Here is a 26,704-nt window from a genome sequence, read left to right on the forward strand (position 1 = left end):
CTTCAAGTATTGTATATTAATTATATGCTCTGAAAAACTAGCTTCTTTCTGGGTCTTTAACATACAGTTATAAAAAGTTACACTATACATCTTAAATACATAATTTAATACAGTTTAAATAAAATTACATTATCAGACAACCTTGAAATGGTTTTCTTTAGCAGCAGCATTTAATACAGAAACTAACGTGATACCCAGTTTTATGTCATAACTGTTTGCATAAAATATTTGGTTCATTTACAAGTCAGAATGTTGTGTTTGGAGTTTTTTTGTGGATTCCTTTAATTTTGAGTGATAAATGTACACAGTATTTCTGTTCATAGAGCATTCTTAGAAAGGTTTATAAAGAGCAAATCGCTCTTCCGTATGGATACAGAGGGTCCTTCAGAGGAAAAAAAAAGTGTAGCTCTGCTTTGTTCAAAGGAGCAGGAAAAGTGGCAGGATTGAGTCTGAATGTTGAATTTCTCTATTGCAGGAGTTGCATTTGACATCCATCTCCTTAGATTTGAAACTGGTTCCAGTGAATACTCAGGTCTGTGTCTAACGTAGTGGCCATTTGTGTTCCTCCATGCGCAGGAGCAGCTGGCTTCCCGAGCGGAAGGTACGGAGTGGACTCGTTCCGAAGGCTTGGGGGGAAGGTCAGCGTTCATGAAGAGCTAACTTGTGTGCAGTCTGTCTACTTGGTTTCTTGTTACCTTGTAGAAACACAGGTAATGATGTGCTTTACTTCTGCTTCGCTCTCCCTCAGAAGATTAAATTGATGCCAGTTAATTGGTTTTCAAATACTTTAATTTATTGCATTTTGAAAGAGATGCACTGGGAGTACATGAGCCTTTTAAAATGCCCTTGAAGGCAGATCCTGCTGTAGATATGCTGGTGTATCTTAGTAAACTTTTACTTGTGTAGAAAGTATGATGTTTGTAGTCTGCTATTTTACATTTATACAATAAAAGCTGGTCAGTTTAAGAACTGTGGGAGACCCATTTGCATATGATCAAAAGGCTACAATGGCTATAATTTACAGATCTATCATTGTTAATTCTGGAAAAAATTCAGTGTACCATGGACCTGCTTTTTATAGATAAGAGCTAGGGAGTTGTGGTGTGCATTCCTAAAGTGAAAGAAATGTTTTACTCTAGGACTTGATATAGTACTGAGAATGAAGGAAAATGACAGAGTTACAGACTAAGGAAATATACATAATATAAAAATCTAAATATCAAAGTTACAACTATTGCAATTTTTGGTTTGAATTTTACATCTTAGGTTTCATTCAGTAATTTCATATAACATCTGTCAAAATTATTTATGTTTTTTCTGGACAGTGTGTAGAAGTTACATATTTTAATTAAAGTACTGTATGTAAATAGAATGACATGAAAAAATACCTAGAGCACACAGTTAACTCATTTTGCACCATTATTTTTTCCAGTTTTTAATTGTAACCGTTTTTTTAAAATCCATTAAAAATTATTTCCAACAAATGGCAAGTGTTAAGAGGATTAAGAGATTGATCTATACTATTCTATGCAAAGCAGAAATCCACTGGGGCTCATTGAAGTTCTTTCTAGATGTCTTTTCTTGTAGCAGGAACAGTGTCTGAGACAAAGAATTACAAAACTACACAGGTTTTGGATTTTCCTTCTTCGCCACCTCCTCCACCACCTGCAGCAGCACTTTCTGTTAAAAAACAAGGAAGGAAAGTAAAATGAGTATTTTCTGTTAATTTTAGCTGCTCTAATTCCCTATTATGGAGTGCTGCTTTTATTTTATGCATATTATGTATGTTTGGCTGTCTGAAATTTCACTGCTTGTTTGGGATATTGGAATAAGAAACAATGACACATTATATATACATATGTGTATATAGTGTAGGAGTTGATACCAACATTTCTCAAGGGACCAAACACACACTGAACCACTCTTACTGGAAAGTTTCAGTATTTAAAATATATGACTGTCCCACACATACAAAACTGAGGTATGCAAGCCATGCAAAAGAAAGAAACTCTTGAATCAATATAATCTGTGAATCTATTTTTGAAGCAGATGATACAAAACTTTAATTTGACCTAACTGCATAAACCTTTTTCCAACCCTGCATGAATCCCTTTGTAAATACTAATTAAGAGAGAGATAGACACTTCTCATGTTTTTATTTATAGCTACTGATTCTGTTACTCTCTCTCAAATGATGCCACAGATGTTCATTGGTCATCGTTAAGATTCTTTCAATGTAATAAACTGCATTTCCAGATTCATTTAAGGTAAGATACTGATATTAGAATTAAAACTTACATTTGAAAGCTGTGGATCACCATGTTACTAGGTCATTTTCGACCCTTTCCACCTGCATTGAAACATGTCACATAATCAGTGTCCTACCCTCTGTAATTTGTGGATATAATCAACACTATGTTACTAACTATGTATTTGATTTTCTCAGTTTAATACTGTATTTTGCTTTACTTCAGTTCTGAAGTTTCCACTGTAGTGGTTCAGCAAACATGTTTATTTTGTGTCTACTGAATGGCTAAGAATAGCCAGGTCAATGTGTTCTAGAGAAACCACCATGGTTCAGCATGTATCAAATCTTTGTTTGTATGAACTGACTTAACAAACCCATATATTTACATGGCCTTGATTTGACAGGGTCAGATCTGTTCTTCACAAATGCCCATGGCCTCATTCCTGTGCCTCTTTTTAAAGGATACAGAATAATTTCCTTATGTTTTGTGTTGCCAGTTATGTTATGCAAAGGCCAGATTCTTAGCTTCTGCAAATCAGTTTGTCCGTGCTTGCCTGTGTAAGGTTTCCTATTTTCTTATAAGGAAAACATTTCTTAATTCAATGACTTAAGCTATTCCAAATACCAGTGATGTAGGATGGTCCTAACTACAAGTGAGAGTAGAATTAACTGACTGTTCCTAAATTGATTATTTAATTTCTATTTAAGAAGCTTATACTGAGGAGCATTGGATCTAACTTTGGTAACTTTTTTTGGTAGTATTCTTTGATGAGAAAGCCAATGGATACGGAGGTTTGAAGTTGTATAAGGAGGTCCCAGGTTTGGTTTTGTTTTGCTGGTATTTCTGTAAAGTTCAGATGGTTATGTTCCAGTGTAAGGAAAAGGTACTTTTTTATACTGACAACCAGCTAGTTCTGAGCAATAAATGAATCTTAAATAAAGTTATATGATTTCAAAAAAATGAAAGTGTAATTAAAAATAAACTTGGGTGCAAGTAGGAGGGTGGAATTTCTGTGAAAATGTGTGTAAGTAGTATCACAGTGTGAGCAGACTGAAATATTTGACTCATTCTATTAAACTCTTTCAGAAATCTGCTTTGATTAAATCATATAACTTACTGTACTTCTTATACCACTTTGCAACAACTTTTTTTTTTTACATTTACTTTTATTGTAACCTAGTGTCAATTTTATAGGAGCCTATAACTATTTCACCTGCTGACAGTAACTTGATGGGTAGCCTTGAATAGCTTCTTTTGTGTGAAATGGGAAGAATACTCACCTATTTCCCGCAGATACTGATTAACAAATTATTCAGAACGGTTTTATATTTTAAAGATGTGTGAAACACAGAATAAACTAACTTTTCTTCTTCAAACTAGCTGATCATATATCACTGTTTTAATCACACATGGATTCTTTTCATCTTTGAACCGGTTCAGTCATCTCAATCAATTGGCAGAGCTGTAGCTGCTCCACATGCAATACAAAGAATAAAATTCACTGACTCATTTCACTCTTACACTTGAGTGACAGGTTTCAAGTTTCTGTAAAATCAGATTCTCTTCTAGGTTATGCTATGCAGAACCATGCTTCCAATTTTAGGACTTGGTCTGTCTTTGGAAGATTAATGTTGAATTTGTTATACAAGAGAGTGTATTTCAGCCAAGAAACTGGTGGTAGGGAACTAGAGCCAAAAGCTTTATCCTAAACTTGGAAGAGAAGTGGGGATTGTCACTGGTTTTTTATGTTCCAGATGCATACTCTGTTCCCTTATGTTTTTCATTTTCAACTGAAAACAAAGCACCTGAATACATTTGGTGCTGATGCCATGCAGAATTTTGATACATATCTTTTGTTTCAGATAAGCAAGGGTTTAATTACATTCAATTTCAAGTTTTAGATAGAAGAAATGTTACATTCCCTTCACTTTTGTGGTGGTCATATTATATAATTCTGCAGTTCAAAAAATTAGGTCAGTGTACTGGATTTGTGTAGTCCTTAAAGGTTACTTCTCTTTCAAGTAAAGATAAACCTAATTTGGCTAATTCAGAACTTGCATACCATTAGCATAAAGTTTAATATTGCACAACTGCACTGCATGTGTGAATATTAGAGAGAATATGTTGACTGCCATAAAAATATATGTAAATGAAAACCTCAGAAGTTACTTAACCTTTTTGGGCAGCTGCTTCTTCTTCCTTTTTCTTTTGTTCCTCAATAGCTTTCATCTTCTCTTCATATTCATCAGCTCGTGTTTTCCATTCAACCCTGTTGTTTTGAAGACCATCAAACATGGGTGTAATTTCTTTGTGAAACCTCGAGAATTCCTGTGCAAGCAATTGAAATCAGTAAATTAGAAATTTGTAAGCACTGATTAATTGTTAAGTCTGAAATTGTGGAAATACTGTTGAGAAGACATTTAATTCTTCTATTATATCTAATTCCAAGGCACATTGTTGGAAATAATCGTGTTGAATAATAATGCCCTATTGTGCACATAGTCTGTTAAGGAAAATACTGTATTTATATGTTGCACATTTTTAATATCTTCTCTAATCCTACATATGATAGCCTGATTCATGTGATACATATTTTATCATATGATTATCAGTATCAGGATACAATGAAAAAGTCTGTTATCCTGTAATATATTCCAAGCAGATGAGGATATTTCTGAGAATGTTAAAAAATCACATTTTTGCCTGGTATTTTTGAATAATATTAAAAACTAGTCAGGGATTAAGAATGTAGACATTTCAGTGCCTTACAAAAGAAACTGCATATCTGCATGCCCCAGATATTGCATATTCATATTCCCTATCCTGTGATAGGGAATATCTTAACTGCTTTCTTAACTGCTTTCTGTAACTATCCACTTTGCTTGCTTATGTTAAATGGGACTAGGAACAATCAAGCTGGACTTCGTAACTCAGTCTTTCCAGGCAATAACAAATCCTCAGCACCCTGAACTTTCACTGGGGTCTTCCTCTTTTATGAATTTGCTTCACATCTCTTGAATTTATTCTATGGGAACAATTCTTTGATGTAATAAAATACTGAAAAATTATGATGGTCGTGATAGGGGTTCACCCTGTGACCAAGAGTACTGCTGCTGTCTAGAATTTTTTACTGCAACATCTTATCATTGATTGTGCCATCAGAACTGCTGGAACAGGAAAACAAAACCAGTTACTCTTACCTTGTACACAAATGTACACACAAAGTCTATGAAACCAACTTGGAGCTTAGGTAGTTCATCTCCTTTGTTTCTGTCCATCATAGGCTAGAACAAAAGAGCAGTAATTTAGAATATGTAGATATCATGCTTTTTAGTATAGTGATCTCATAAACATCATAGTTCATTTATTCAATGTTTTAATAACAGTTAATATTGCTTAACACAGTGAAATTATTTAGTACTTACAATAGGTTGTTGCTGTAGCACAGTTCGTTCCAGGTCGCCTTGCTCCCAGAATTCATTTGCGACCATGAGGGCAACCTGAAGAGGTACAATTCAGTGGAATTGTCAGTGGAAAATAGTAAATTTAAACAGAACAAGGCTTTCCAGAAAATGCAGAAAGACCTACAGTCTGCTGTACTTAAGGTTTTTCCCAGAAAATTGTCACTAGCGATATTTTGATACCTGCTGAGTAAATAACAGGTTATTGCTCACAGAAACAAGACAATATTAGCAACATAAGAGTCTTGTAATACCAGTAATGTGTATAACTAAAAAGAACAAGTATTTGCAGTTCTATTTAGATTATGCTTTGTTAAAACATATTCCTCTAAGGCTAAGTTATGAGCTTCAGCAGGATGGTCAGTAAATACTGGAGTACTTTAAGTACTTATGTACCACTCTGTATTACAGAATTTTAGTGTTTAAGCTGTTTTGCAATGGCATCAAGATCTACAGACACAATTCAAACCATTCTTTTGTTAAATCTGTGTCTTAAAAATAGCTAAAAAGTAGCAAAATTGTCTAGTAAAGAAATAATTGGGTAATATTTAAGTGTAGTTAGAACAGCTGCCAGAATCAGCAGTGCCAGTTTTAGTGGAAGGACAAGTAGAGAAGGGTTGACAGCTGCAAAGTAACTGACCACCTACACTCACAGTGACAGAAAGGTAGAGGTTCTTTTCTGGAAGCAACAAGTACTTAAATATGCAGCAAGTGATAATAAGTTAATATTTTAATTTAATTGATCATGCACCAAATGGGCAATAAAACAGAGAGTAAATGCAGTAAATGCAGTCTAATTCAAAAGTACCTACCTTACTCTGCACTTCCCAGGGCTTGGTTATTGCAGACAGGTCACATCCAGTCATCATCATAGCCCTTTGAAAACAAAAACCAAAACAAAGAGTATAGTTTTGGGTGTCAAGAAGAATAGTACCAGACTCTTTTCAGTGCTGCCCAACAATAAGGTGAGGAGCAATGGCAATAAATGAAACCACAAGAAGTTCCACCTCCACATGAGGAAGAACAAATATCCATTAAGGGTTGAAGAGCACTGGAACAGGCTGCCCAGGGATGTTGTGGGGTCTGTCTGGAGACATTCAGAGCCTGCCTGGACCAGTTCCTGTGTAATCTGCTCTAGGTCACCCTGCCTTGGGAGAGGGGTTGGACAGGATGATCTCCAGAGGTCTCTACCAACCCTAACTATCCAGTGCTGGGATGATTATAAAAAAATACAAGGTCTAGGTTTTAAGGAATTTAAGATGCCAAATGAAATAATATTTTGCACATTTTAAGAAGATTATAGGCATCGGTTTCCAAATTAAAATCATGGTTGTGCTCATCATTAGACAATAGCACTAAGTCCAAATTTGCATGTTAAGGGGGATTCTTTTAAAATCTAGTCCTAGATAATTGATTGAATAAGGAGTAAAATATTATCCACCTACATGATGACTTCTTTTTTCGTTGGGTCAATTGATATATACTTAATTGCCTGCTCTTCTGATTCCATTTTTTCAATTGCATCCACAATCTTTTGAAACATAGTTCTTTTCCTGTTAAAACAGACCAGTAAAGCATATATTACTGAATGTGAGTTCCTGCATTAAAAATTAAATATAAAATAATATTTATTATATTTGTGCTTTTCCCAAGTACCATCCTAGTCATAGTAGTATCAAAGTAATACCTCCCTGCTGTTGAATGCAAACTTTTTAGGTAATCTAGACACTTTGATTTTGCTACATATGTCTGGCATGTGAAATAATATGTCAGAGTTCCTGACAAAGAAACAACCGATTTCCTACCTCCTCAGATTAATCTCTTTGAGGTGACATTCTCATTTTTAGCATTACATGTTCATTACTTCCTGTAACATACTGAATTGGGAAAAGTGAAGCAAATACTAATAGATGCTCTGCCACTCCCTCCCATCAAAAATCCTGAGTTACTAAGACTTGACTGAAAAGAACTATCAAAAACATAAGCCTGTCTTGCCATTGCTTCATAAATCTTCTAGTTTGTGCTTTGAATGAATGAAATAATGGAATTACTCTTCTCTAAATCTTAATAACTGCTGTTAAACAATTTCCTGAATTTTTACCTGTCCTCTGACTTTAAATTGTCCCAGTCATAAAACACAAGTCTCCACATATCTTTAAGATTAGCCATTATTAAAGCATACTAATTCACTAACTTAAGAACAGAATTGATAGTTTGAAATTTGGAGTCTTTGGCATATTTAGCACTGGGATCAGTGGACGTCTGACAGGTTTTTTTAATTTTCAGCATGCTCCTGCTCACTCTGAGTATCCGTTGTATGGTATGTTAAATGTTACACATGCACGCAACCTTACGGTTACTGAATCCAAACTTCTGGAATATAGTGCTTGCTGTAACTAAATGTATATTGGAATGACCTACTAAATGTATTACCTACTAAGTATTATATACATTCATCCATTTTCTAATTTGAAAGCTTATAATCAAACTAAGAATGTCTTGGTTTTTGCAAGATTTAGACTCAATGACAATGTTAAATAGAGCTCTGTTCTCTGCATATAAACATCTTGGTATGCTGCATATAAACAACTAAAAACAACAGTTATACATTCAATAGGGCTGATTTTTTTCAGTAGGAAGTTATACAGAATTTAGTACTTACTTGAAATACAAAGCCAAGTCAGTTGCTATTATTGCAACTTCAAATAAGTGCAGAACGGTTTCATACTGGCGCTTATTTAGGTTCTGGAAGATGTTTAAGCTCTGCAAGGTGGAAAGTTTAGGATTTCAATTCCTTTTATAACACTGTCTTTGGTTTGTACTATACAGATTGTCTCACGGAGTAGGGTAACAAAATTGGCCAACTACAGTCCCTAAATTAAAGTAATGATAAAATTAAAAATTCACATTCCATTAACCTAATTTTCCTGACTTTTTAAAGCTTCCCGGCTTCCCTTCCTGTTAAACTGGGTTGGCACAATTGCCTGCAGCAGTGTATGGGACCTACCATGGTATGTGCAATGTCCTTTTCCTCAGGCAAAGGAAATGAGACCATCATAGAGCATTTTTCTAAATGTCTTGGTTTTATTTCCTTCTTTAACAGAGATACGAGGCCTGCATGAGCCACGGCACAGTGATGCTGCTGGTGAGAGCCTCCAGAGGTCCTGCCAACAGCTCTGCCCCAGAGCAGGGGTCAGTCCCTGGCATCTCACATTTGACAAAAGTACATCACCATCAATAAAGGGAAAGGTTTGTTTGTTTTCATATCATAAACCTTCTAGGGTTTTTATTAATATAGTGTTGCTGCTTCGTGTAAGGATTTATTCCGTGGCCTCATGAGGTCAGACAACAGCATCACCACAGGGATTAGAAGTGGAAAATGAGAGTGAAGTGGGCACCTGCCCTTCTGCTGCAAAAAACGGATGGAAGGGGTGCATATGTGCATGCCCTGCTGTTAAACCACCCTCCAAAATACATGGCAGAGAGTGTAAATAGTGTGTTTTGCAGTAGCCAGGACGGAGCCTGACACCGCTGAGGGCAGGGTGGCCGGTGCCCAGAGGAGGAGCAGGGCCCTGAGGGGCAGCTGAGCCTGGGGGTGCGGCGGGAGCGTCCCCCTGCTGCTGGGAAGGACAGCTGGGGACGGCTGCCCGTGCAGGAAGATCGCTAACGGAGCTGCCCACAGCCTGCCATTCCCGGCCCTGGTAACCCTGAGGGGCAGCTGAGCCTGGGGGTGCGGCGGGAGCGTCCCCCCGCTGCTGGGAAGGACAGCTGGGGACGGCTGCCCGTGCAGGAACATCGGTAATGGAGCTGCCCACAGCCTGCCATTCCCGACCCTGGTAACCAGGGGGGGCGTGGGGCGGGTCTTGGCCTGAGGGCAAGGGGCCTCTCCATGGACATCTTTTGTTCCTCAGCTGCCAGAGCCTGCGGCTGAATTCAGACCTCATAAACCAGGCACAGCCGCTTAATGACAAGATTTTATATATATATTTATATATATATTACATTTTCTGCTTTGGTTTCAATATCAGCTGTTTTGTGCAAACAGAAAAAACCTGGAGTGTGAGCAAGGCCCAGAGGAGAAGCTTCTCATCTGAGGTGAATCTGTTCCAGGACAGAGTCACTGATGTTTCTCTAAAAGTGGGAAATGCATAAAAATTTGTCTTAAACTTCTGAATTTTAGTATTTCTTATGTGGACCTAGAGAAATGCATGAGACCCAGTGAAATTTGGAACATTGTAACTTAATTGGATCTTCAGTTTTGATTGGTGTGAGCAGAAGGTCCATGACATACCTCATCTTGCAGCAGGGTTTTACTGTACTCTAGGTGATGCCTTTCCAAAATGGAAGAGCCATGAAGTTTTGCCAAGGGAGCAGCTGACCTGTGGAAAAATAAGCAATTATTTAGAGTCTAATATATATAAATATAATTTGAAGGCAATAGTTTTTACTCAGGTGTCATATTATTGGTATGATAGTGTAATCTGTATAAATTAGCTATTGGTATGATGAAGAGAAAAAACCCCAACTTGCTTCCCTTCATTTTTGTGACTGGGTAATGATGGAACTTGGAGAGCACTGGGTGTCAGTGCCCATTAAAGTCAAAGTCATTGTTAGATGCCTCAAAACTCAAAAAAATTGGTATTTAAAATATGGCTTCATTTTGTCCTGCGTGTTCAGTTTTGCTGTTTGTTCAATCTATGCTCCTTTTAGGTACCTTAAAAGTAGCCTTTATCCATCTTCTAGTGTTTATTCTGCTGCATGGCTTGTACATCTGTAATGACTGGGCCGTGTGCCCTGGGATTCTAGTTAACTGTAACTTAAGTCTAAAGTAACAGAATGTGCTGGTTTTGCACCACACAATATAATGGAGTTTAATTCCTCTAATGCTCTTGGGCTACTTCACTCCACCAAAATTGCCTTTTTATGGACAGCAAAAGTCCTGATAGGTCAGGTTTGTTCCATTTTACCACAGATCTTAAAGCATTCCCCTGATGTTGGACTAAGCTTCAAGAAGAGAAAATTCTTTATCAGATTATGGTTGTGAGACAAAAGGAGAAGCTTCCTACTTACATGGGCTCCAGGCAGTTCTACGTGTTCTAAGTGCATTTTCCTCTTTTTCCCTTGATTTATAGCTCTGTTTCCCAGATAACCCAAGGTGCATTGCTACATGGCACCCCTGTTTTCTGATGTGATTAGGACTGTCGTGGTAAAGCCTGATGAGTTCTATAAATAGCTTTACTGCATATGACCTCATGTAGAGGGCTTTCATCTAGGGAAGACCACAGTGGAAAGATTTAAACCCAACCCGCTACAACCCCCCCTTAAACTTGTTTGGATGAGAGGCAGTCCATTGAATAAGAATCAGCATCTGTCATTCTCTTTCCTACGTCACCTGGAGAATCCTTGGGAATAATCAGAAAATCCCTTTGCGTCACTGCTCTAGCACACAGGCTGAAAAGGCTGAAATGTGAGCAGTGGATTCAGGGTCAGAGGGGTAGGATCAATCACTCTGGAGATACGGTTGGTGGAAACTAGCCAGAAAAGTGTGATCTTCTGATACAAAAGACATTCTAAGTAATGTGTTCCCTGGCTAGCACATGGAAACAAGCCCACACAGATCACATAAAATACTGAATGGTAGGATGTTCACTCCTCAGGAGAAGAGTAGGTCTCACCATGATACATAATGTTTTAGTACAAGGGAAAATTTAAATTACTTAATTTTTTTTTTTTTTCATAACAAACAAGGTAAAAATCACAAAGAAATCCTTTAGCCTATTTTCTCAGGACATATTACAGCATGAATTGCAAAGCTTGAACCTCATGATGTGTTAACTTCTGGGCCTGTGGACCCAGCAGTAGAACTCAAGCTTGTTTACTCAGACTTTTGTATAACATAGGAGATTACACCTCAGGAAAGGACCTATATCAGGAGACAGTGTGGGGAAGAACAGCTGAACTAGTCAAATTAGACAGTGGAAAACAGAGCAAAAAATTCTGTCTCACTCTGGACTGGCCCTTGTCTATATCACATCTTGAATCACTTTCCAGAAAAGTGCTTGTGCCCTGTCTTGAAAAAGAAATCCAATTATGGATTTTAATTTACTTTACTAATTTCTTTGTGTGCTCATGCACGTGAGGCTCTGTGTGCTACAATCCAAGCACTGCTAGAGTTTTAAAAAGCTAGAGTCTTAAAAATGGATTGCAGCTTCAGGAGATCCTTCTAAGATTCTGACTTTGCATTTTTTCTTTATGTTTCAGCTGCCTGAAGTCCTCTGGGGCAGAAATCTTCTGTAGCATACTTATTTATTCATGCCAGATGAGTATGGAATAGATACCTTATATTTTTGCAAGTTGTGACATTTTAAAATTTGTTTTCCACTAAGGGGAGTACATTTCCATATATTTGATCACTTATACTTACTTCATTTGATACAGGTTATTGGTCCCTCTGTGATCAATGTCATGGCAGAAAGCAGCAGCAACCATGGCAAAGGCTTCTAAATCAGTATAGTATTTCTTTATTTTTCCTGTCTGTAAAAGAAAACAGATAGCTCTGAGCCTATGTCTTCCTGAATTTTCAATCTGTAGTTGAAAGAATACTAGTTAATGAATTTGGGGTTAATATTAGCCGCATTACCATCAGCAGAGTAAACATTGTTTGTCCCACATTGAATCCATGTCTCCAGTTATGGTAAGTGATGTCCCGATAACCTTTCCTGACTGTGTACATCCATCTTGTAAGGACCTGTTGGGACAAAAGGGAACAGACAGCTGTTAGTTGAAACAGAACAAAGGAATTCCCATTAAATAACTAGAATATACTATGAAATTATTTAATTTTGCAAGTTCTTTGAAAACAATGTTTTTCATTAAATTAAACATGGAAGCAGCAGTTTTTTCTTACATAGATGCACATGGATTTAATTCCTTACACAATTCAGGATTAATTTGATGTTTTTCTGACAAATATGTAAACATTTCATTGAGAATAGAATATTGTTAAACAAACCATTAATATTTTAGTATTGCCTACTTTCAGATTAAAGCATATAAAACCAGATATTTTTCTTCTATTAAAAAAAATATAAACAAGAAAAATAAACCAGACCTCAGCTGGGACTTTGAATTTTTCAACAACGTTTATCTCAAAGAACAGTCGTATTCCACAAGTTATCAGGCCATGCTCTGTAACAGGGAAGTCACTGAAGCGGAATTCATACAGTTCTAAATCTTTTGGATCAGGTAATTCTTCTTTCTGTTAGGAAATAGCAAAAACGAGGGGTTTTCTGTCAAGAACAAGCTAGAAAAGCTTTTTAATTTTTTTCAGTAGAAATATTGTTCAAGGACAGTATGCTTATTATGTCTTCAAAGGTCTCAGGTGTCAGTATGAACTAATGTGTATTAAATTATGAAATACAATCATGATACTGCTGACTTTCTTCTCAAAATTAGTAGATAAAAGCCTTGGGCAATTCCTACTCTGAATTCCAACAAAATGTGTTGTAACCTTCTCAACATTTCCTTAGTTTAGAAATCTTGATCCTTGGAAATTCTCTTCCCTGGTATAAAATCCCATGATTCTCCCACTTTTAGCCTGATCTCAAGGCTACATTCATCCTTTTCTCAACCAAATTAAATTGCCTATTTTGTATATATGATACTGAGTCACACTGAATAGCCTAACTGGTAATAGTGCTATTAGTGAACTATTGTCTAACACTCTTCATCTCTCTCAAAGCCTAGAGAGAGCAATATCTTATTTTAAAGAATGTGTTCTAATCCAAACAAGAATTTTTCAAGAAAGTCTGATGCAACACAAAAAATAGCTTATATTGTCACAATTACTCCCTTCCTCCTCAATAGTCCATAAAGGATCTTCACTTTATAGAGAAAGAAAAAATACGACTGAATGTATGCATATATTTCAACAAATAAGGCTGATCATCCCTTTCCTTCTGTCTGGGTTTTTCCATTATATCTACACAGATCTGAGATCAAGGACAAAGAAACCTAGACCAGGGTTGTTTTAAGACCCATTACTTGGTGAATCATCAGATCTAGAAACACCTGCTTTATCCTATTAGTTATCTGGGATTCCAGGTCTTATAATAGGATAAAGCACTTGCATGTAGCCTTGGCAGTGCAGAAGATATTAGACCTTTGAATTTGTGACTCCACAATGTTGAAAGAACAAATTGGTTTTTGTAGATTTAAAAATTCATACCAGTATTATGTTTTTATATTTAGAGCCTGTATCAGAATAATCAGATTTTACTCTACCCATGGAAAAATTTTATAATGTCTATTATTTTTGTAGATTTTCATGCTGCTAATTTAAATTTCCTTTAAAAGGCATGTGAAGCTACACACTGTCTGTTGATGTTTTTTTTTCACCACTTGCAAGCTGTGTGAGCATCTGTTGTGTGGAAGCCAGTAAAACATTAACACCAATGCATTCCACCATGCACATATACATTATTAAAAGCATTCAATGAGATCTTTTCCCTATGGCTATGTCTACATTAGCAAATGTGGTATAATAGGAGGAAATATGGGAAGTGGTTGGTACTGGAAGTCAACAGATTTGTGTGTATTTTGACCTTTTTTCTTCAACCTAGCTCTGTTTTGATCCATTAACAGTGGAAGTTCATTCAGTGTTTTCATTCAGAGCACGTCATTGCTCTGAATTTGAGGTTTATTCAGATAAAGTAGGCCAATTCATGTGCTCCAGGATGTTGAAGCTCACTAAATGGGCAAAAATAGGAGCTTTCTTTCAAAGACAATGCCTTTCTAGATTGAAATACTAAGGCAGCCAGAAGACTGCACTACAAACTCATTTTTGTTTCAATATTAGCAGAGTAGTAGAGGAGAGAACTCATTAGGTCAAATCTGTTTTGTCATTGTGGAGTCACAGGTCATAGTCTTTAGACTTCTCTGCCTATGGAAATGGATAAAAAAAAATCTGAAAGTAAGTTTGTTCCACTGGACACTGCTACCGACGTTCTCTTACCTACAATGCAAGTGGCCTCACCACAATGTCCCTTTCTTTTATTTTCAGAGTTAAATAAATTAAATTCACTTATAGATATAGCATTTCCCCTATGAATATTTTAAGAAATATAACAATTTAAATGTTAATTAATATAAAAATGTCTATGTTACTCTGACTGTCCAAGTGTCTTGATGTACATTTGTGACAAAACGCTTCCCTTTGGGTAGCAGTGGGGTCTGCACAAAGAAGGACAGAAGAGGTTGAGGATGTGTTACTAAATCAACTCCATCTAGCCTGTGGAACTGATAGCTAACATTGATTGTATTCATCAGGATTTCACCATACGCAACCTTTTCAGTGATGAGGACACATTAGTCTCTGCTATAAATACACCACCTGAATTTTCAGTTTAATGACTTACCAAAATCCTGATGAGATCCTTTTGATCGCATTCATCTAAACTTTTTGCATTCAGTTTCTCCTTGTATTTCTAAAAATGAAAAAGAGTAAGAAAATTGAGGGTTTGTTTAGTAAGTTTCCTGTTTTAATTTTGTGGCTGTGGACAGAAACTTACCAGGATAGATTCAACTTCAGCAGGGGTGGCCTTTGTCTGGTACATAAGCATTTCCTGAGCAATGTCTTTCCTGTTTTCAAGTTTGTTCATTTTGTCATAAGTGTCAGTATTTAAAACAGACCACCCCAGGAACTGTGTGAGAGTCTGCAACAAAGTCAAGTAAAGCAGAGATGATGCCATGACAACAGAATAAACCTGAAAATTTGCACTTAGTTTTCTTAAAGTCCCATTTCTGTTTATGCCCTTTGAAAAGGAAGGTGCCACTCTACTTGTTATAGGCCTTTATCTTCCTTCAGCCAGTTCTGTTAGCACTCACAGCTTCTAATGACATTTGGCTCATTAAGTAATTAATATTCCCATTTTATTTACAGGGCTTTAAGGCTTATGAAGCTTAAAACAAGTGGGTGGACTTATGTACACCATGTAGCATCTTATCTTGTCTGAGTGCTTGCGATTATGAATGCTCCATGGTCACAGGCTTGGCATTCATTGGCAAGCAGCACACCATACCTGCTTACCCACTGCTACTTAGGACATGCTGACCATGACTAAAAAGTCAAAGGATTAAAAGTAAAATTGTAAGCAACTTTTGTTTATCACTGGAATGTAAATGATCACTCAAAAATTTTCAGTTTTATAAAGCGAGATAAAATATTCTTAAGAAACTGTGTTGTGAAGAAGATAGACAATTGGCTAGATGTTAATATGGCCTATTTGAAAAATTTTTGACATAAAAAAATAACTTTTTACTGCAATATTTTTTTAACACCACATATCTCCTCAAACCCTCTAATCCTATTAAGCTTACTTCAGTGATCTGTTCATCATACTCGTCAAAAGGTTTCCCATCTTTCCTGTTGTAAAACGTTGCAACTCCCACAATTTCTTCTTTTTTGTTGACAATAGGCAATGACAAGACATTTTTGACAACCCATCCTGATTCATCCACTGGTCCTTTCTGTAGGACAACAAAAAACCAGGAAATGTGTATTTCTTTGAAAGTAATAATACAGCTATGGACATAAGCAATGTAACAAGAATTTTTTTTTTGTGCATCAGAATCAAATGAGAAATTGTTTATACAATCAAATGTATAACCAATTAGTGGCAAGCCCTAGAATATTTTTCTACAAAATTTATAATTATTAACATTACTGAATTTACCTGAAATGTGAAGTATTCATCTGCTGGTGCATTCATCATGTTACAAATCTGCAGCATAAAGAAAATGACACATTGTTGAAATGGAATATAATGTGCATCAAAACCTGGTCTAATATTTTTTAAAGGAATATTTATTTTCTAAGCTAACAATAGTGAGCATCCTAGCTAGCTACAGAAACTAAAACTGTTCCTCTTAAATTAGATGTGGTTATTCTAACAGACATAACTTTGGAATATTTGTAGCAAAGTCCCTCAGTGTCTCACAGTGCAAAAGCATAATGCTTAAGAAAATCACTTCCAGTTTAAAATGGCATGGGGGTTTCTAGAAATAAATAATTGAGTACTAAGGGCTTTATTAAAAATGTTACAGGATTACCCATAGTTGTCATACATCCTGACTTTGATTTACATATGTCTATGCAAGAAGACATAGGAAATTAAGAAAAATTTAAAACCTTGCATGTGATGATTTTCTTACTTTGACATTTTTTGTGACATTTAGCACGCCAGGAAAGTGACAGCAGACATACATATTATTCCTCTGATATAATCACAATCTGAGGGAAATTATCCTGCTGTTTTCACCATTTGTGCTGATGCCTTGCCTCCATCCAAAATACTGATTAAAATGATTTCACTGGGAACCAAAGGCACTGGAAGCATCATGGTATTTTTGTAGAGGATTTTGGACATGGGGAGGTTTGAGTGTTTTTTTGTTCAGTCAGAACAACTGCATGATTTAAAATGCTAGTTTTTAGTTTTGCTATGAACTTACAAGACCATTTTCAGCCACATATGTTGGCAATCCACTGACAAGACACCAGTGATCTGCTGGAGGTGACCTTTTGAGAGACAATGAAATTAATTTATTTCTACAATGTAGACATGCTATTCTATCCCAGCAATGTCTAATTGCCACACATTCACCATCTGCCAGTGAGTACTCACGGAATGACTTTGATTTCTTCTTGTCCATGTAACAGATAGTCAATAATCTTATAAAAGTTGACTTCCTAAATAAAAAGATGAAAATATCTAAGTGACTTGTAGAACTTCCATATAAAACTTAAGATTTGTAAAAAGAAAAATTAATATCCTCACTCGTCCATCAGGTGTCTTGGGGCCTTTGTAAGGTTCTGCCTCCCCCAGCCGGATTGGCCACTCATCATAGAACTCCTGAGAAAATGATACACAGGGAAAAAGGAAAAAAGTCAGTTCTGTGTTCATAGATAACATCACATCTGTGTATTACAGTTTGATTTTTATTTCTACTTAGTTTACAGTGGTCCTATTTCAGATAGTATTAAGAAAACATTGATAATTATATTCCAGAAAACAAATGTTTGCCAGGAAATTGCAGGCTAATCTTATCCCTAAATAGTTGTACAGCTTAATTGTTCTTTTAGCAGGTAGATATTTCTAAAGCAATAATCAGTCCTGTACCTCTACCCTTTCTTGCATGGAATTATGAATATGAAAACTTATTTCAGAATTGGACTTTATGTTTATTTTGGTTGTATCATTTGCCATATTTATATTTTGCATGTAATCTTTGTAACATTTCTAGATTTTAAATGAATTATCCCAAAGGGTTAGAAAGCATGGGAACTTTGTGTCTTGGAGACTTCACATTAGGAGTTTCTAAGTAGGGAAAATAGTTTTTACCTTCTCTTTAGTCATGTCCAGCAGACCAACAGAGTACCTTTCACAATTCAAATACATTCGAATGGTATACAGTGCTTTATGAAACTGTCGTTCTATATCTGTTAGCTCTTCAAATACTTTGTTGGCAGACCACAAAAGCATCTATTTACAACAAAAGAGAAAGAGGATAATGTTCAGAACAATTCGGAAACATAAACATATGAATCCTAGGCATTCCAGAATGAAATTACAAGGTGTATCACTGTTAACAAATTCAAAAAAGATAGATTGTATTCTTACTTCAATAAGATTGCAAGTTTATAAAATAGTGGGAATGATAATTGTTTCAGAGAAAAATGAAGTATTTTTATTAAAAAATGCTTCTATACCTGGCTTTTTCGTGATTCGATATTGTGGAGATACGATGTATGATTATTTCTTATCATCAAAGATATAAAGTTGAGGTATTTTTTAAATACCTAAAAATACAAAGATCAAAAATAAAGCAAAAGCATTAAATTAAGATATAGAGTCACTCAAACAACTTGTTGAACTAAAAGCTGAATTATTTTGTGACATTTTACCTCTTCATCCTCTTTTGAGAACTCAGGGGCATTTAATTTGTTGAGTGCCATCACAACAGCAAGCACCTCTTTACCCTGTGTTATTGCAGTTGCCAACATATTGACTGTTTTATAACCAGTTTTTTTGTCCATGAAGTCAGAAAAATGGTTGTTCTGAAAGAAAGGGAAAAAAATCACAAGTTAAACGCACAACAATTACCATGCCAAGAGCAAATGATCCTTTTATTTGGAAACTGAAATTCGCAATGCTATGAGCACTGTTTCACAGCGCAGTAGTTTATACTTGAAAAAACCCACTATCATTACTTAACTTGATCTTGCTGAGTTATATGTACAAGCTTAACTGAGGCATTGGTTATGAAGATAGCTTCTGAAACCAAGTTTTGTGCAGGTCTTTATTATAACACTGAGGAATTAAATATATGGGAAATATATGATCTTGTGACTGTGGGAATCTAATCTATATGGCTTGCATTTTAGAGAATTACTTCATAGCTATGTTAATATTTATTTTTATTTTATTATTTCAGTAAGTAAAATTCATTATGCATTTCCCTCATACAATATTTAAAAGTATCTCCTGTCCTGTATAAAATACTTATGGCAGAGAAGCATCCCCAGCAAGTATTCACCCAGCTGACCTGCTTCTTATTCCTTCCTGTCTGACACACTCCCATCCCTGTTGCTCCCAGCTCTACAGGCTCTTTTGGTGAAAGGAGAGGTTATAGTTATAGGATATAGGACCAGAGCTGCTTTTGTTGAATGTGTGATCCTGTGGGAATAAGGCCATGTAACTAATGAATGAGCCACAACTCAATATTCCATATTTACATTTTCATCCTCAAACTAAATGCTGAGGAGGGTTTAGCAAAAGCTATTATTCTAATTTTTTTTAATGTAAAGATATTGAGAAGCTAATTCATGCTTCATGGATAACTGTCTCATATCCAAGAAATTCTTGGTGTTTTCTTTAAAGGCTTTATTATGTCATCAAAATATTAGGGTTTGGGCTTTTTCCTTGTTTTTCATAGTCTTTAGGCAGTCCATCTTTTATGTTTGCATTTTATATTTCCTTCTAGGGCTGCATTTCAGTGAAGCAAATTAAATGCCTGCAAGTAACTCTTAAATATTGTATTTATGCCCGGGGCTCTCTTGCAGAGAATTGGTTCTTTTAAGGACAGTCGGTGTCATCTCCATAAATCTCATTCAATGTATCAGGCTCTATTTAGGTCCCTAGAGAGTGTAGCCACTTTTCAATATATTGTCCATGTGAAAATGGGACGCTTTCTCTGTTACCATCAAACTGCCTGAGTTGTTATTTTCTGTTTTTCTCAGAGAAATGCATACGAGCATCTACTATAACAGACATCCAGAGAAAGTGCCAGGCAATCTGTCTCTTCTGTGTGAGAATCAAATACTGTCCTGCAGCCTGCTAAACAAGTATGCAATTACATGGAAATATTCACTTTTCTGTGGAATGTGTTATCTACCGACACAACCATTCTGGACTTGGGTGTGGTTTTGAGTTTCGGGTTTTGCAGTAAATTAGACAGGTAAGTTGACCCTGTTTTGAAGTCCCTCTATGTCACTAAGCATCTAGCATCCTGGCGAGGCCCAGGTTCCTGGGTTTAGGGTACTGTATTCTGCTGTGAAGGAATAAATAAACAAACACTTCAGACACTCCTGGATTTCTAAACACCTAAAAGCTATCTGTAGACACCAAATGAGATGAATCAGCAGGATTCAGCTGCTGTGTCTTACTTTGTTTAGTAATGCCAGAATGAAGGTACAAGCAGTGGTGACCAGAAGGGTTCAGAAGAAGCACTTTGGTTATGCAATTTTTGAAAAGGATAGAAACATTTTAATACAAGTCTCTGTTAATAAACAGAAAGTTTAGTAACCACAAGCCATCCTATGCCTAGATAGTGTGAAGCAGAAATATAAAAATACCTTCTAATAAATTGGCAGCATTCCCACAGCACATAGTAAGACACCTGTCTCCCATGATTTGCATATACAAGCAAAACATTGTGCTTAGATTTAGGCTTTTCATTACTGAATATTTTATACATAATTTCTAGGAGTTTTGAAGCCTTTATTTCCAAGAGAGTTGTAAAAATATTTTCTCTTGGGAGTATAAGCGCTTTCTTTTTTCCACTTTTCACAATATCTAAGAAATCATGTTCATAGATGAATAAGCAAGAAATGTGGTCTGCAGTACCACAGCCAGAAGAACATCTTGGTGCTTCCATGACTACATGAATGTGGACACTTAAGTCTACTTGAGCCTAATCTTATGAATCAAACTATCTTTTAGAGCAATGCTTTGAACTTTCAGCTATCAGTTAAATCACAAAACAGGCTTTAAAAGAGAAATTATGGAAAAGAAATCTGCTGCTAACTCCCTGACTGTAGTACATTTGCAGCCATTTCCTACTAACTCCATTTAATGTTGAGATTCCAAGCCATTTACTATACAATGATCAGCTCTTTAAATAGGCCCTGAGATATGCAACATATCCAGATTTGAAGGAAGCCAGCACCAGAGTCAAGCTAGCACATCAGCTAGCGCAACCCTTTTGATGGAGGAATGTTTCCTAATATCCAATCTGAACATCTCCTGGCACAACTTAAGGGCACGTCCTGTTATCCTATTATTTGTTAGTTGGGAGAAGAGGTTGACCCCCACCTTTCAGGGATTTGTAGACATTGATAAGGCCCCTCTAAGCCTGCTTTTCTCCAGGCTCAACACCCCCAGCTACTTCAGCCACACCTCATAGGACTTGTGTTCCAGATCTTCCCTCAGCTTTGTCACCCTGCTCTGGAGAGGGTCCAGCACCTCAATATGTTTCTTGTAATGAGATGCCCACAATTGGACACAGGATTCAATGTGTAGCCTCAACAGTGCTTGGTACAGGGCAGCAATCTCTGCCCCAGTCCTGCTGGCCACGCTGTTTCTGATCCTAGCCAGGATGCCCGTGGCCTTCTTGCCCACCTGGGCACTGCTGGCTCATGTTCAGCTGCTGTTGATCAGCACCCCCAGGTCCTTTTCTGCCAGGCAGCTGTCCAGCCACTCCTCCCTGCAAAGTGACCCAGCGCACAAGGGATAAGACTTAATCCTGCAGGTGAGGTGATAGGGCCAAGACAGCAGATGCCTGTTTTCCTCCTCCTCTTTCCTCTTGTAAAGCACAGAGGAAGAGGAGGTTACTGTGACCCCTTGCAGTTATGACTATTTTCCTCCTGTTGGGTGGGAGGTTCTGGTTGGGATCGATGAGCTCAGACTGCACATATTTCTTTGTGCCATCTCCACATGTTTCTGGTTTTCTTTCTGGTCATTCTACAGTATTGTCTTCTCTTCCCAATCTTTTGTTCTTCCACTGATTGTCTTGCATTGGCTCAAATTTCTCAAAATTTTAACCACTTGATAGTTGGTATTAATGTGCTATAATGCTTCATCTCTTACTTCTACTTAGCCTAATTTCAACAAATGTTTTTGTTTCATAATGATATAATTGAGTATGAATAGAAAAGAAAAAACACATACTAACCATCTACCTGGCCCTTTCTTAGGCCACACTCCAAAAATTACATATTGTCAGGGATGTAAATTTCATTTTAGATGTAACTTACTAGCATTACAGAACAAATTGACTTTGTTGTTGTCAACATGACTAGAGTTATGTCACTGAAATGCCTGCTTGTTATCTGCCATATATAGGAACTATTTTGCAACTTCTTGAAATTGGATTTGTATTATATCAAGTGATTTTTCACATGGAACAAGAAAATTAGATAAAAGGGAGGTTTTAATTTTCATTTTTAATGTACTTTTTTCCTTCCGTTTTGGAGACTTTCCTGTTAGAATAGTAAATAAAGGGAAGAATTAGTTGGGGTTTTCTTCTGGAAGGCACAATGAATAGGAATGCGTTCCTATATTAAAATACTTTCTGGTAAATTGACTAAATCTTTGCCATTATAGAAGATTGGAATATGTTTCCATTTTTCCAGTTAATATTTGTTGAGTATGAGTTTCTGACAATCTGGTGTTAATTTTCAAGATAAGATAAAATGGAGGAGCAGACATTAACATTTACAGTGCATATTCTTCCCGTGCAAAAAGCTACCTCAGACAGCCTGGACTCTGAGGACCAGAACATCCACATTAATCTGAAACTCCTGTCAGTTTAGACAGGCCTGGAATTAAAGTCTCTCCCACTCTTGGGTTAAAGGGTAGAGCTGCTGTTCTGAAGCTGGATCAGCTTACAAAGGGATGATACCAGTGCTTGCAACTTGAAGATGTGTTTAAGTTGATTTGTACCATGGGTTTCCAGTGGTTAAATTAGATGCCACAACAATCACTCTTCTGGCTGCTTAATCAGAGTTGGAATTTCCCATGTCTCTTGTTTCTTCACTTCACTGGGGGTTGTGAATTCCAGTGCAAGGCCTCTAAAAATGAGGGCTAGTTATTTCAGCCTCAAAATATTTCAGCTCCTTTATAGATGTAATTCAAAAGTCTTCACTTCTCTTGAAGCATTTCCCCACCATTTTTATGATACTCAACTAAAAGAAATAATATTATTTATTGAGTTTCCAGTCCTTAATTAAATCCTTGTTTTCAAATACCTTTGAATCGAAAGGAGCAGTGCAATAATTTAAATAGAAAAATGTAAGGTAATTGTACTCTGCTTTATAATGTTGTCCGTGTTATCAGTTACTGTTAAAAGAATATTAATGGACATATCAAATTTTTTGTGGCCTATTATTTTACTTTGTAATATTTGAGACACATAATCTGCTATACACTGTGAATAATGTGAGATGAATTATTAGGGTAATGGTCCTGCCTGGCCTCCTGTTTCTCACAACTATGAAATCCTGGATTAAACACTATTAGCTCTCACAGTCAACAGGTCCATAATCTTGTGGGGAGGAGACTGACTACTAAGTTAATTATCAAAGGTCTGTATCTTTTCCTCCGCTTTTCTTTTCTGGAGCATTAGTCAGGATGAGGAGCTTCCTCACGTTTATTGGTACCTTTCCAGTTAGAAAGAGATAATCCCTAAAGAACTGGTTACCAGGCACTAAAACTGGAGTCATTTATTCTTCAATGATTTATTGCTGTTGTGATCTTTTATTGCATTTACTTTTGTTATAAAGGGGTAATGATTGAAGCATTAAAATGTCACACCATGCGTTTGTCAATGTTGTCATGTACTTAAGACTTAAAAAACACTATGCTGTTTGGATATGGACTGTGTCAACAGTAAAAAGTGGATAGAAATAGCATTTTTAAAGTACTAAAGCCAACTAGAAATAATCATTGTGCATTTTGTATTCTGACAAGGCACTAGGGGAAAAATTCTCCTCTGGCTTAACTCTTCCTGTCATTTTTTGTTCATAATTTGGGTAGCAGACAATCTTGTTTGACTGAAATCAATGTAGTGAACTGAAAAATAATTATCCATTCTGAAATATATTATCCTTTCTGAAATATGATAAAGACTTCAGTGGCTGCATATTTCTGCTGCCATGGACTAATTATATGTTTTAAACATTAGTGACTCAAGCTGAAGTTCTGGGTTTGCTATGGAGATAAAGATTCTGGTGACATAATTGGGAGATCTGCTTGTGTGAGGAGTGTGAACTTGGACACTGACTTTTTGTACTTAAAGAATGAAAATCCCGATGGCTTTGAGACCTTTAGAGCTGTTTTTAAATATCAAACCTTGGTTCCAGAGAAGTCTCTGGGAGTTTTGCAATTATGTAACAAACTGTCAATATTCCAATGATATTTAGTTACCAAATTTAGATTAATGGGACCTTAGCTGAATTGCATTTTAAAATGTGTGCCTAGTGGCATAGACTTCAGTAATCCTAAAAGAGTAAATGAGTGCCTAAGTAAAGATTACTTTAGAATGATTGAATAGCTACAGATACTCAGCTGACATAAATTAATTTATGAGCGCAAAACACCTAACAGGATTAGATGGACAGGAAAGTTCTCGTACTTAAGCATGTATAAATAACACTTGTCACAAAATTTTGAACAAATCCTATTGCAAACACAGAAATATTTGGTTAGCCCTGCTCTGGGCACCTCTGACATAAAGATATTAAGAAGCAGTGCAGTGTCTGATAGGAGGCACATCTTCCCTGATCCTCCTGATCTTTTCTCATGTAATCAGTCTTATGAACTTGGACAGATTATCCTCCAATCTCCCCACGTGGTGGTAAGAGACAATAAATCAGACACTTCTTGTCAGAACAGCAGCCATTGAAGAACGGATATTAGTGGTCAGTTGAAAATGAACTGATGGTTTTCTCAAATCAGTCAGTCTTCTGTTTGCCCCTGTGATTCCTACTTACATCTGAGGCACTTTACTGTATATTGGAATGCTATTTTCCTATATATAAATATTCATTTTTTTCTGAGCTTTAAAAATAGTCCTTTACAACTTCTAGCATGATAAAAGGTATTAATTTTTGTTTACCTCTTGCAAAACATAGTTAATTGCAGTGTATAAATATTTTGATTATTTACATGGCACTTAGGACACTGTAGTGGTTTCTATCTCTAAAATATTCTGAAATTTTAAATTGACTGTATAGGAAATACTGCAAATCCAGACTGTCATCTTGATAATTATCTTAGCACCATTTGATTATGTTCAGATTTTCAACATAGGTCTAAAAAGAAATGAAGATGCCAGCATTTGATGATGCAAGGTTAGTTATTTTTAAGGAAATCTTAAAATTCAAAGCATGTTTGAACTACATGTCCCCATGTATTTCAGAGCATTTTCTAAAGCAGACCTCACACATGTGAGTTTCACTTTTGTTACTCACCATTTTAATTAATGTTTGTAATAAATAATAATAATAAAGATTTAAATAAAATTAATAAATAATGTAATAAATAAACTTTTATCAGCACCCTAAAGAAAGAAGGTGATTTAGCGCAGATTCAACAGGAACTTCAAAAATGTCAGAACAGCTCTGAGTCAATAATTTTCTTCTATGGATGGTTTTGAACAAAAGCCCTGGATCGACACATACTCAAAATCAAACCCATTTTAAATCAAACACTGACATAAAGGTGAATATGTATGTTGACATCATCTTTCTCTGTCCTCATTCACTTACTAATAAGGATACATCTTCATTACAAAAGCTGCAAATTAAATTATTCAGAGATGCATGCATGGCAGCATGAAATGATATCAGAGAACACTTGCAAACCCATTCTGGAAAACAGAATACAAGCCTGCCTTGTTCAGCAGAAACTCCGGTATTTAATGGTCTCTATTAAACTAATGTTCTCCTCCATTATTATAGTCATTGACATTACAAATACTACAAGGACACTGAAAACACCTAACTAGGCTACCTTATGTGGTTCGATTGGATTTCAAGCCATCTCTGCTGATGCTTTTCTCATGTTATTGGTCAGGATTTCTGCCTCAGATTTTTCTGAAGAACAACTTTTATACCTCAAACCTTGGGCAGGAAGAAGAGAATGCACAGAACCCCATTCCCCAAGAGAAGTCACTTACCTTTGTCACATCAGGTATATTAAAAAACTTCTTGGTATGAGCAACCCATCCCACTATCCCGATGTCCAGAGGAAAAACAGTCTCATTTTCTGGTTTCACCAAATTCTCCTCATATTTGGAAGTTGGAGTGATATCAAGAATCCTGGAGGCTACCTCTGGAGTACCATTTCGGGAACGACAAATGAACAGACTACACCGATCAGCTGCCAGCAGCTGTGCCAGCCTCTGCAGGGCCTTGTGCACCATCTTTTCCATAACACATGCCTCATCCTGAATTTCTGTCACCAATTCAAAAATTATGTTACACTCCTCCAGACGGGACATGTCTTTGAAGCTGACTCCTTCCTTCACATCTCCAGGGTTCACGTTAAAGATACTTCCCACCACTTCAGGTCTTATTTTTCGGTCGAAATACTCCTTGGCAAACTGGGGATTGTTCTCCAAGTATTTTTCAACGGCATCTTTATTTACCTCACCCAT

The 26,704-nt window shown here is 36.4% G+C and overlaps 1 protein-coding gene across 1 annotated transcript; it reads right to left on the bottom strand.

Annotated features, from left to right (window-relative positions):
• Window positions 1-1,612: 1,612 nt before the first annotated feature.
• On the bottom strand, window positions 1,613-26,704 carry PDE6C (phosphodiesterase 6C; the record flags this gene model as incomplete). Its single annotated transcript, XM_084210006.1, has 22 exons — window positions 1,613-1,680; window positions 4,424-4,577; window positions 5,450-5,533; window positions 5,675-5,749; window positions 6,523-6,586; window positions 7,156-7,263; window positions 8,373-8,473; window positions 10,002-10,089; window positions 12,135-12,244; window positions 12,351-12,458; window positions 12,822-12,968; window positions 15,127-15,195; window positions 15,280-15,423; window positions 16,088-16,237; window positions 16,444-16,491; window positions 17,219-17,285; window positions 17,392-17,456; window positions 17,545-17,619; window positions 18,109-18,249; window positions 18,477-18,566; window positions 18,672-18,824; window positions 26,225-26,704. The coding sequence occupies 22 exons, from the start codon at window positions 26,702-26,704 to the stop codon at window positions 1,613-1,615; spliced, it is 2,589 nt and encodes an 862-aa protein (XP_084066132.1).

Source organism: Fringilla coelebs (assembly GCF_963513975.1).
Source record: "Fringilla coelebs genome assembly, chromosome: 8".
Classification (NCBI taxonomy): Eukaryota; Metazoa; Chordata; class Aves; order Passeriformes; family Fringillidae; genus Fringilla; species Fringilla coelebs.